The 12,550-nt window shown below is 41.3% G+C and overlaps 2 protein-coding genes across 2 annotated transcripts; both read left to right on the top strand.

Annotated features, from left to right (window-relative positions):
* Positions 1 to 3,419: 3,419 nt before the first annotated feature.
* actc2 (actin, alpha, cardiac muscle 2) lies at positions 3,420 to 7,595 on the top strand. Its single transcript, XM_039693245.2, has 8 exons — positions 3,420 to 3,496; positions 4,027 to 4,171; positions 4,285 to 4,524; positions 4,652 to 4,736; positions 4,816 to 4,977; positions 5,939 to 6,130; positions 6,956 to 7,137; positions 7,225 to 7,595. Exons 2-8 carry the CDS (start codon positions 4,043 to 4,045, stop codon positions 7,366 to 7,368), a joined length of 1,134 nt encoding a protein of 377 aa, XP_039549179.1. The 5' UTR covers positions 3,420 to 3,496; positions 4,027 to 4,042; the 3' UTR covers positions 7,369 to 7,595.
* Positions 7,596 to 8,538: 943 nt separating this feature from the next.
* gjd2b (gap junction protein delta 2b) lies at positions 8,539 to 12,261 on the top strand. The gene is made up of 2 exons (XM_039692019.2): positions 8,539 to 9,111; positions 9,933 to 12,261. Exons 1-2 carry the CDS (start codon positions 9,035 to 9,037, stop codon positions 10,771 to 10,773), a joined length of 918 nt encoding a protein of 305 aa, XP_039547953.1. The 5' UTR covers positions 8,539 to 9,034; the 3' UTR covers positions 10,774 to 12,261.
* The last annotated feature ends 289 nt before the right edge of the window (positions 12,262 to 12,550 follow it).

The following is a 12,550-nucleotide window of genomic DNA, read 5'->3' as shown; positions in this document are numbered from 1 at the left end:
ACACAGACCGCTCAATCCCCCATTCATCAAATTACATGTATGGCCTTTATGTATTGTCACTGGTTATTGATTGCTGATAGAACCAATACTATTTGACTGTCTTATTGTGAGTACTAACTGGCAACACATGTATTTTATTTAGTGGTTCCTTTGTAGAAGTACATATCTGAATGTCAGTTCTGCAAGACATTCAGAGCATATGATGAACGACTGGAGCAGATAGTAGGACACAACATGGCTCACATCATAATTATGTAATGAGCTATTTATAAAATGTGAGTGACAGTGTCAAAACATTGCTTAGTATTAGATATCTGATTGAAGGGATAGTTCACTTTGAAATTAATTTTTGGTATGTTTTAGCTTACCTCAAGGGCATCCAAGATGTAGGTGTCTTTGTTTCCACAGTATTTTCAGTTTTGATAATTTTAAGGGTCAAACCGTCCTTGTCTATCAGTCATATAATGCAGGTCTATGGTCACCACCTCACATAGAAGTCCAAATGAAACATGATTTAATGACTCGTAAATGTAAGTACGCATTGATGGCTTAAGACACGAAACGAGCGGTTTGTTTGAGAAAACTAACAGTATTTATATTGTTTTTTATCTCTTGTAAACACAGCCACGTCCAAGTGATCTGAAGGCACGGGCGCTTCTGACTGTTTTGCGCAGTTGCGAAAAAATTCAACGGTGTCTGTTGATATATCAAAATAGTCTTCCATTACGATTTCCTGTATATCTAAATATGTTTAGATCTTCACAGTGAAGGGTAACACTTCTGAAATCTCTATGTAAACAATTAATGACGTACAAGCGCGAAAGATCACTTCCGGAACTTTCCGGCGCTTGCACATATCAAAGGTAGAAGAGGTAAAAACGATATAAATACTGTTCGTTTTCTCACACAAACCGCTCGTTTCGTGTCTTAGGCCATCAATGTGTACTTACATTTACGAGTCATTAAATCATGTTTAATCTGGACTTCTCTGTGCATGCTCTTTGAGGTGGTGACCATAGACCACCATGATATGACTGACAGACAAGAACGGTTTGACCTAAAAATATCAAAATTGAAACTACTGCGGAAACAAAGACACCTACATCTTGGATGCCCTTGAGGTAAGGGCATCCTTTAAGCCTTCTCTGAAATCATAAGTGTGCTGTACGATGAATGCATTCAACAAATCAGAGGATGAGTTTCAGAGGTCCACAGAAAGATCTAGCTGGCAACAAGCAACATATATCCCATGACAGGACCAGACGGCGTTACCATCCAGAGAATGTGACCCTAAAATAATAATGTTTCAATGTTCCGCTCAACGGAAACCTCGGCTCATCTCAAGACTTACGACCTTCAGCTTTCCTTTTTACGCATCTAATAAGCACAAGATGTCCTTAAAGGGCAAAGAATATGCATCTACATTTCAAAGGAGAGATGTCATTTGCATATGATTAGCAGAGGAACATTGTGAACAAAAGATTACTGTAATTTTGGAGATGCCCTCAACGGGAATGTTAAACACACTTTTTGAAGTGCGAGTGGATTACTGGAAGGAAGAGCACCGAGAGAAACAGCAAGTAGATTAAGCACAACTGCTCGCCCCTCACAGGCTGTTTTGCTCCTAAAAGGGATTAAAGTTTACTGTAAGTTCTGTGTATGTGTTGCAGAGGAAAGCGAGCTGTGAAGACTGAATATTCTGGTTGCACTTCATTTACATTGCAACAAAAATATGAAGAATATTCTTGATGATTATGGACCTTTTTTGGGGGGCTTGTTGCAAACATTCGCACACGTGCGGCTCGAACAAATATCAAGGTTATTTTAGCAGCCAAATCACCCTTAACACAACCACGAGTTCAAATAGAGGAAACATTAAGCCCCTGCCGGCTGACAGATGCTCAGACAGAGAATGTTGGGGATTATGCAAAAAACAGCACGTTGCATCACTCACATGAATTTAATTTCACATTATGAGAGGGAACGTTCATTACTGATTTGGTGCAAACGAACATTGAATGATGGAAATCCAGACACAGCAATACGTTCTTTTGACCCCTAGAAATCCAGAAATGGGGCGAAATTCTGATACAGGAGAGAGGGGGTGAACTCAGATAACGCCACAACTCAGCAATTTTGGGTTAAATACTTTAATACGTGAACACCGGCAATGGTAGCTGACGTGACTTCCACAATCCCTATCCCATATTCATTATTTTAGCTCTGCTAACCTAAGATTGAAGTTCTTTAACATGGATTTTCAAAGTTGCTGATGTGGTACGACAGGTTTGTAAAATGTTCTTTGAACCTCTCCTATGAAACCGGCCTATCACAGAGAAGCTCCCTATAATCACATGCATCTTAATCATGGCCTCTAAAAGGGTGATGACTCTCGAGCCAAATAAAGTCTCATTAAGAGTCTTTGATATACAGTGCCAGTTCTATTCACGTAATAAAGCAGACAGATAACCCTACATGAGTTTTGCACTCTGCCTTTTATCTTGCCAAAGCTCAAACACTTCAGCTATGATATAAATGGAGACAAAAGGCAGGGACACGTCAGATGAAAGGGTTGTCCTGAATGGGGGATGATGGCAAAAGAGGACAATTGCATTTTGGCCATCCTGTATTGTAATTGTGATTTTCAGGATTTCACTCGAATTTAATTTGCTCAAATTGATCATTTTCCCCTATTACATTTCTATTGTCAGTCCCATTTATATAGGTTTACTGTTATTCTTCAAATTCTGTTCAAAGACTAAAAAATGATGAAATGAATGAAGTCAAGTCATAGATAGATAGATAGATAGATAGATAGATAGATAGATAGATAGATAGATAGATAGATAGATAGATAGATAGATAGATAGATAGATAGATAGATAGATGATTTATTCACTTTTTTACTATTCCTCTTCTGATATGTAATGCGTATTATACAATTCAAATAGCCTACATTATGAAAGTATTTACACACAAAAATGTCAGTACAACATCGTGTATTTTTTCCCAATCAAATGTCGTTTCTTTCGTTTATTCCCTGTTTCAAACTCTCGTTTTCCTCAGAAACCTCAATCATTAGGTAAGGGTACAAACGGAAGCGTATCTGTCGTTTAAAGAGAAGGAAGAAAAAAAACTCTTATCGCCATATCACTTTTATTTAGCACGTCATATGCAGATTTAAGGGATGCCATCTTAACAAATGTGATTAATAATGACGTGCTGAAAATCGTGGAATACCATCACCAGCCCCCCTCTCGCGACGCCTTTCCCCGCGTCTCTTCCCATACATGGGCTTGGGACCGAATGCCTCACGGGGGTCTCTCCTCTCCGCGCCCTTCCATTCATGGCCACTCCACTCTCAATGGCGCTCGGCAGACCAAATAAGGAGAGGGAAGTCCAGCGGGCGCCGGGCGATTCGTGGAGTATAAATTGGCTGCTTCTCAAGGCGGTGACTATTCACTCTCCAAGGGAACCAGCTCCTGGTGCTGATTTGGTAAGTAACCTACAGCTAAAGCTTTCAGAAATGTCAGACTTCATTTAATGGGATGATCTTCTGAACACCAGGATTAAAACTAGGCCAGTTCTGCTGCATTATCGCTGGAATTAATGAAAATAATTGAGTCTTGAGCTAAACAAACATTTCCGAGGCTTAAGAGTTGCCAGTTAAGAATACTTTGCTGACTTTGAGTTTCAGAAATGTTCTTAGGCCTAATGTTCTAGTTTTTGAAACTTTGTCATGAGGATAAATCAATCAAAGATGAGCATGTCCTCATCTTATGAGGTACTGAAAAAAAAAAAGGTTGCAAAGTGGAGTTTTTATAGCAATGCCATAGAGTAACCTTTTTCTACTATTAAGAACATTTTGTGCAATGGAAAGGTTAAATGGATGTATTTTGGAAACATATGCCAACAAAGAATGTTTTAGATGGGATGGTGGTCTATTCTGAAGAGAACGCTTGAGCCTGGCAGGAATGCAAATGACTTTGATGTTCGCAGGATGATATGTTTCTGATCCTCATATAGAGCCCCAGCTGACACCATGTGTGACGACGATGAGACCACCGCTCTTGTGTGTGATAATGGCTCCGGCCTGGTGAAGGCTGGCTTTGCCGGAGATGATGCGCCTCGCGCTGTCTTCCCCTCCATAGTTGGTCGTCCTCGCCACCAGGTACAATCACAATATTTAGCTCTAACAGAGCACTTTAATTCCCAGAGAAGATCTGCCAAATGCACAAATGTAAATATAATACAGTACTGAACTGTTGCTATCTTCTCTAACAGGGTGTCATGGTAGGTATGGGACAAAAAGACTCCTACGTGGGTGATGAGGCCCAAAGCAAAAGAGGTATCCTAACTTTGAAGTACCCAATCGAGCACGGTATAATCACCAACTGGGATGATATGGAGAAGATCTGGCACCACACCTTTTACAATGAGCTGCGTGTGGCCCCCGAGGAACATCCCACCCTTCTCACTGAGGCTCCTCTTAACCCCAAAGCCAACAGAGAGAAGATGACACAGGTAAACTCGCTTGAACATTCCCAAATATTTGCACATTCAATAACTCAGTTCACCCTAAAAATGAACTCATTTATGAGTACCATGTTTTCGCAAATATTACAAATGTCTGGCTTCCATTCGTTTGCAGATCATGTTTGAGACCTTCAACGTTCCTGCCATGTATGTGGCTATCCAGGCTGTGCTGTCACTGTACGCCTCTGGTCGTACCACTGGTGAGTGTGTTGTTTGCGAATACATGCATTGCTCCTTTTAGGTTTCTCTGGAACCTTAAAAATGTTTTGTTGCTTGTAGGTATTGTGCTGGACTCTGGAGATGGTGTGACCCACAATGTCCCCATCTACGAGGGTTACGCTCTTCCCCACGCCATCATGCGTCTGGATCTGGCCGGTCGCGACCTGACCGATTACCTGATGAAGATCCTGACTGAGCGTGGCTACTCTTTTGTGACAACTGGTATGAATAAACCATGCCGTCTCATTAAAGGGATAGTTCACTTTGAAATTAATTGTGGATATGTTTTAGCTTACCTCAAGGGCATCCAAGATGTACAGTAGGTGTCTCTGTTTCCACAGTAGTTTCACTATTGATATGTTTAGGTCAAACCGTTCTTGTCTGTCAGTCATATAATGGTGGTCTATGGTCACCACCTCAAAGAGGATGCACAGAGAAGTCCAAATTAAACATGATTTAATGACTCGTAAACTTAAGTACGCATTGATGGCCTAAGACACGAAACGAGCGGTTTGTGTGAGAAAACGAATAGTATTTATATCGTTTTTACCTCTTGTAACCACAGTCATGTACAAGTGATCTGAGGGCGTGGGCGCTTCTATCTGCGCAAGTGTACCGGTGAGCGCCGGAAAGCCCCGGAAGCGCCCTCTCGCACGTGTACGTCAGATCACTTCCTGGGCTTTCTGGCGCTTGCACAGACAGAAGTGCCCTTGATTACAAGAGGTAAAAACGATATAAATACCGTTCGTTTTCTCACACAAACCGCTCGTTTCGTGTCTTAGGCCATCAATGTGTACTTACGTTTATGAGTCGTTAAATCATGTTTAATTTGGACTTCTCTGTGCATGCTCTTTGAGGTGGTGACCATAGACCTGCATTATATGACTGACAGACAAGAACGGTTTGACCTAAAAATATCAAAATTGAAACTACTGCGGAAACAAAGACACCTACATCTTGGATGCCCTTGAGGTAAGCTAAAACACATCAAAAATTTATTTCAAAGTGAACTATCCCTTTAAGTTGCAGCCTTAAGTTTTTAAATCCAATCAACTTGGATGATTAAGTCATTTCAACTTAAATTACATTAAACTGACTTTTAGTCGAATCCTGAATGACTTATACAAAAACTTATTTTGATGAGATCAAACCATATGTTAACACTGGGATTTCATTATCACAGCTGAGCGAGAGATTGTGCGAGACATCAAGGAGAAGCTGTGCTACGTCGCTCTTGACTTTGAGAATGAAATGGCCACTGCTGCTTCCTCATCTTCTCTGGAGAAATCTTACGAGTTGCCTGATGGCCAAGTCATCACTATCGGAAATGAACGTTTCCGTTGCCCCGAGACCCTCTTCCAGCCTTCTTTCATTGGTGGGTGATATAATATAAATTTTACCAGTGTCAAAGGGGCAGTTCACACGACATTGTTTTCAGCTAAAAACACATACTGTACTTTTTATGCTTTTTGGTCGTTCATTTACACGACAACATCTTTTTGGAGGCCTTAACATGCAAACTATTGAAAACTCGTTTCAAAGTGCACATGTTCAGTCTGTAGGCGCGTAGTATTTCTTTACATCGTGACATCGCCATCTACTGGTCTGGCATGATAATACAGCGTTATTAGTAATTTACAGGGATCTGTGTGAACGGGGATCAATGTTATCATCTGTATAAAAAACGCAAAGGAAAATCTTTTCCGTTTATAGTAGGCCTACATAGACCGCATAGTGTCGGCCCAGATCCGGGCCACATCTGGTACATGTGGATTTGACGCTTAACAGATGTGGGCCGGATCTAGTTTCTATCTGGGTGTTTCTATCTGGGTTTAACAACCTGATGATAACAAGCATAATCACGTAAGGAGAAAATCATATTTTTAAGTCACCATTATGGAGATCAGTATGTTTTTTAGTTGGGCCAATTTTTAATTCTTGAGTTCTTAACTCATCTTTGACGTCAGTTTGTTTTTCCGATATTTTTTTGTTTAAAAATGTGTAAATTCTACTCATTTTAAATGCTTAACAGTCAAGTAATTTCTATGGTTAGTTATTACTCAATTCTAATTGTTAAATTTAATTAATAATATTGATTATAATCTGTTGCCTCAATTTTATTGATTAGATTTAACATTAAAAAAATTAAGCCACACACATATTTTTTCAAAGTTTTCACTGCTTCTTTTGCCTACCAAAGGAATGGAGTCTGCTGGCATCCATGAGACCACATACAACAGCATCATGAAGTGCGACATCGACATCCGTAAGGACTTGTACGCCAACAATGTCCTGTCTGGTGGCACCACCATGTACCCAGGTATTGCTGATCGTATGCAGAAGGAGATCACAGCTCTGGCCCCCAGCACCATGAAGATCAAGGTCGAATATTTATTCAGTCAATTCAGCTTTCCGGTCTTATTTTATTGTTGTTGGATTTGTAATAATCACATGTCTTCCTTCTCACAGATCATCGCTCCCCCTGAGCGCAAGTACTCCGTCTGGATCGGTGGGTCCATTCTGGCTTCCCTGTCCACCTTTCAGCAAATGTGGATCAGCAAGCAGGAATACGACGAGGCTGGCCCGTCTATCGTCCACAGGAAGTGCTTCTAAGTGCCAGGGGACCCTGATTACACTGATTACGGATGCAAAAAAAAAAAAAACTGAAATCCTCAACATTACCTCCGCCTGTTATGCATGCAGGCATTTTTGCCTGTATTTTTTCCTTGTACAGTATGTTTACACCAAAGTGCAATTTGTTTGTAGTTTATTTACTGGTTCAGAACTAAATGTGTATGTGAATATTTATTGGTTTTTAAATAAACAATTCTCCTCCAGAAGCATTTTTGAATTTATAACAAGTTAAAACAGCAAAGGGCTGCATGAAGGCTAGCTGTGATGGATTCATATTTGCGACTTCAATTAGCACCCGGTTTAAAATAGCTGCCGCTCTCTAGGAGAAATAGTGAGATCAGAGGAGAACGCAGCGCATTGTCAACATGCCCTCTTCAGGTTTTTGAGAATATTTATTTTTATCTTACCTGCGCTATAAATATATGCAAACATTGCTTGCCCGTCAGTTTTACAGTCTCAACGCCTAGCTAAGTTCTGGGAGGGATATCCCATGCTTGGCATGAATTGTTTTTATCTCTCCATCATCCTAGTGGGTTGTCCTAAAGCGATTACTCACCGCTGTAAGTTCACCTACAGGCCTTTACCACAAATAGATGTTTGATTACCCTTCGACACCTGCAGGTTGTGGAACTGTGCTTGATGTGAAGAGTTCAGATTAACCAACTCGATCAGCTGCTAGAAAAGATGCGCTTGAAATATCATGCGTTTGGCAGAAAATAAAAGTATAGCATTGTAATTTTAAACGGTGTGTGCGAAAAATACAACGAATTAAGGGCGGTCTACTATCTTAAATTGAAATATTTGCCATAAGTGCGTAAAATGAGATAGTTTTTCGGGGCGCAATCGATCTCGCGCAACACCCGTTGCAATTTGACGCTTCTGGCTAAATGGCGTCAAAACACATGTTAAAGTTATGTAAATCTATTATACATAAATGCAATAAATGATATATGATCTCTAAATAAATATAATTAAAGTGCTTGTCATGCTTTACAAATCGCAATGTGAAGGGCGCGCGTGCGGAAACCTATACTTACATTTAGACTTGCTTTCTCTGCGGGGTTTCAAGCCTTATAATTACCGTCCACAATTTGCGCCCTGTTTAATATCGAGCGCGCGCGCGCGCACACACACTAAACTCTAATCTGCTTCGGACTCCCATCCTGTCACGCTTGTGGGTGTGTGTGAGCCGGAGACAGACATCCCTAGTGATTTGAGTTTATCACCGCTGATTTTATTACGGATTAATCAGTGCATCTCTGGCATATTCGGAGAATAATGAAACGGAGAAATCCTGCTGTTCTGATTTCTCTCCGGCAACCTGTCTGCGCGTGACGCAGGGGGGAGGAGGAGTGGGAAGTCTACTTAAAGCGGGATTAGCACGAGCCAAACATTATACTCCCCTCCGTTTAGGCTCAGAGCGACCTATCGTCCTGCTCGCGAGACAGAAAATATGAGGGCTTTAGACTAATCAGGACCTCAGACGAGGGCGCGCGCTCCGGAGCGAGGCGTGGACGACAAAGGTGGACTGGACAGCAGCGAATCAATGCATTCACCCGATACCACACTCGCCTTTAGAGCGATAGACGCGGAACACTAGCTCGCATTTGATTTCACAGGTTCCACTGTGTTTTACCGTCTCCGAATGAACATGGGGGAATGGACAATTCTCGAGCGTCTGCTGGAGGCGGCTGTCCAACAGCACTCTACTATGATCGGGAGGTGAGGGGAAAAAAAGTGGAAAATGTTTTATTGATTGCCTAGTAGATTAAAAATAAAATAAAATAAAAGCATTGAGGTCATTACGCAGTGACCCTTCGGAATAAGGGCGATTGGCCACTGGAACTTAGTGTAACCTGCACTGGCAATGACAGAAAAGCGCTCGAATAATTGAGATAATGCTTTGTGTTGCTGTTGTTACCGCACATTTGGAAAAACGAAGCTTTTGTGCCATCGGTAAGATTACTGTTCCGTGTCAAATCGTATATGCTTTCACAGAAATGTGCGCGCCCTGACTTGATGCGCGCATTTGCCTGTGGAGAGAGTTTCAGCACTGGACAGCTCCCCGCGTCAAACTGCACAGCCAATCAATGATACAGTAAAAACCTGTTAACTGGTTAGCTGTAAGTTACCATTACAATAAAAAAAAAAAAAATTAAGAGACATTAAATGTCATTTTACTGTGAAAAACAATAAAGTGACAATCTGTGTTATATTCGCAGTAAAAAAGGACGTTGCGTGTTTTATGTGACGTGATGTTATTTGGTTATTGTACATATCTTATTTCAGTGCCTTGGTAATGTTTTGTGTGGTTAAATGTACACTATATGCTGAACGCTATGTTCGTGTGCGTTTAACAATGTTTACTAAAATATTTGACTGAAATATTTGATCATTATCAGATAACAAGCACATCAGTAGCATTCATGTAATATGGTTTGGACTGCCAGTTTTTAATAGTAAATTTAACAGGATTTGTTTTCTCGTTTTTTTGACTTGACTACTGGAGCAGACTTAAAATATCTCTTTCCTTGTCTCTTAAGGATCCTACTGACAGTGGTGGTGATCTTCCGGATTCTAATCGTAGCGATAGTTGGAGAGACCGTGTACGACGACGAGCAGTCCATGTTCGTGTGTAACACTTTACAGCCGGGCTGCAACCAAGCTTGCTATGACAAAGCGTTCCCCATATCTCACATCAGATACTGGGTGTTCCAGATCATCATGGTGTGCACTCCCAGTCTGTGCTTCATCACATACTCGGTGCATCAGTCGGCCAAACAGAAGGAGCGCAGATACTCCATGGTCTACCTGTCCCTCGACAAAGAGGAGACGATGAGACGCGACGACAGCAAAAAGATCAAAAACACCATCGTGAACGGAGTGCTCCAGAACACCGAAAACTCCACCAAAGAATCCGAGCCCGACTGTTTGGAAGTCAAAGAGATCCCTCATTCGGCCATGAGAACTACCAAATCCAAAATGAGGCGGCAAGAGGGCATCTCGAGGTTTTACATCATCCAGGTGGTTTTCAGGAACGCGCTGGAGATCGGCTTCTTGGTGGGGCAGTACTTCTTGTACGGGTTCAACGTGCCCGCCGTGTACGAGTGCGACCGCTACCCTTGCATCAAAGACGTCGAGTGCTACGTCTCCAGACCCACGGAGAAAACCGTGTTCCTCGTGTTCATGTTCGCGGTCAGCGGGATTTGCGTGGTGCTCAACCTGGCCGAACTCAATCACCTGGGCTGGAGGAAAATCAAAACGGCGGTGAGGGGGGTGCAGGCCAGGAGGAAGTCCATATATGAGATCCGAAACAAGGACTTGCCCCGGATGAGCATGCCTAATTTCGGCCGCACCCAGTCCAGTGACTCTGCCTACGTCTAATGCCGCGCTCAATCTTGGATGTTTCCCATTTCAATTCTCTGAGCCTGATCGCTTACTGACCCTCATGTCGTTCCAAACCAGAAGGACTTTTTTTTCTTCTGTATAAAGCCGACAACATTGGATCCCATTCTTTTTCTTTTTCTTTCATAATATTTGACTTCTTTGGTGTTCCACAGAACGACATCAGGGTGAGTTAAACGATGACCCAATGGCATCTAAAATGTGCGAAACAAACTGAAGACTATATACAAGAGATGTTATTGTGAACTGTTCATCTCACCTGTTTCATGGTGGGGTAGATGGATATTATTTGTCTGTTATGGACAACCAGAACAAATGGACCAATTTGTTCCTTATCAGTTACTCAAGGGCACTGATGCAACTTTTTTATCGGTCAGAATGGAACGCTTACGGCGATTGACTGTTTATTTCTTTCTTCATTCACATGATCAGTTGAACCCCAAATATGTTTTGCACTAAATATGGATTTTAAAGAAGCCAAAACGAACCCGAATCGTGCTGTGAAGGTCTGTTTTTTTGTTTGTTTGTTTTATTATACTGTATTTCCATTCTGGTTTTAGATTGCACATATGATTCAGTTTACTCACCGCAACTAGATAGATAACACAGTCTCATTCCAACAAGTCATATAACTGGCGTCTTGGGACGTCTTTTGACCATACGTCAATATCCGCCTTTTTAGGGTACCCTTAACGTCGGTTAGGTGACGGGGTAGGTTTAGGTCTGGGGTAGAGTTAGGATCCGATAACGTCATCTACCGACGTTTAAGGGTACCCTAAAAAGGCGGATATTGACGTATGGTCAAAATACAGTCAGTTATATGACGTCTTGGGATGAGACTGCGCTGAAATAGACCGCAGTTCATATGTTTATCCATACTATATAAATCATATCTCTCTTAGATAGACTGGCATCTTTAATGATTTGGTTGCCTGTGCTTGCACCACTGACCTTAACGTAAGTTATCGTTCCGTTATATTTAAGCTGACTTGCAGATCGGTAGCCGGTGAACTGGCCAATGCTGCAGAACGCTTAACTGTCTATCTTTTTGTATTTATTTATTTTTTTGACACCAAAGCGCCCGTTGCTTTCATTTGTGTGAAAAAGATATATTGCTTTTTTGTATTCAAGTGCCATATATGTACATAGATATATACATATTATAGTATATTGTAATCCTTCTCGTGAGATATGAATTCCACAAACTCTTTGTGTGGACTGCTTTCAAAAGGACGTCCTATCCCTTTAACGTTGGGGAAGAAAGAAACCATCCATACATATTTTGCATTCCTTAAAAATATATTACATTTGAAGTACATGGAAAATCGGTGAATGAGGGGTTGAGATTCATTCACCCCTGGTGCTTCTATTTCTCAAAAAGACAAAAATGATGTTGGCAACAATGTGAGATCAAAACAATTCTAATAATAAATGATGAAATTCATGACTGAAAAAAAGCTGTGTGATTTGCATTGTTTTCTGATTTTGGTGGGGATTTTTATTCTAAAGCATCAGCAAAAAGTGCCATTTTCCTAAGGGATTGACGTCCCTGTCATCTTCCCCATGACTCAACTTCCTGTCAGTTGTTTTTTTTTTTTTTTTTTTTTTTTTTTGACTGGTTCAGCAACACAGTGCTTAAATTTGATCCGGGCGCCATAATTCTACCTGTCCAGCTTCAGTCATGCTGACACATTGACAGAGGCTTCCTCCCGGTCCGGTGCCCTGAACACAACATCACTGTACAGCAGAGGTCTGG

Source organism: Pimephales promelas, chromosome 13, assembly GCF_988280905.1.
Source record: "Pimephales promelas chromosome 13, fPimPro1.hap1.1, whole genome shotgun sequence".
Classification (NCBI taxonomy): domain Eukaryota; kingdom Metazoa; phylum Chordata; class Actinopteri; order Cypriniformes; family Leuciscidae; genus Pimephales; species Pimephales promelas.
This window is presented reverse-complemented; position numbering and strand designations above follow the sequence as displayed.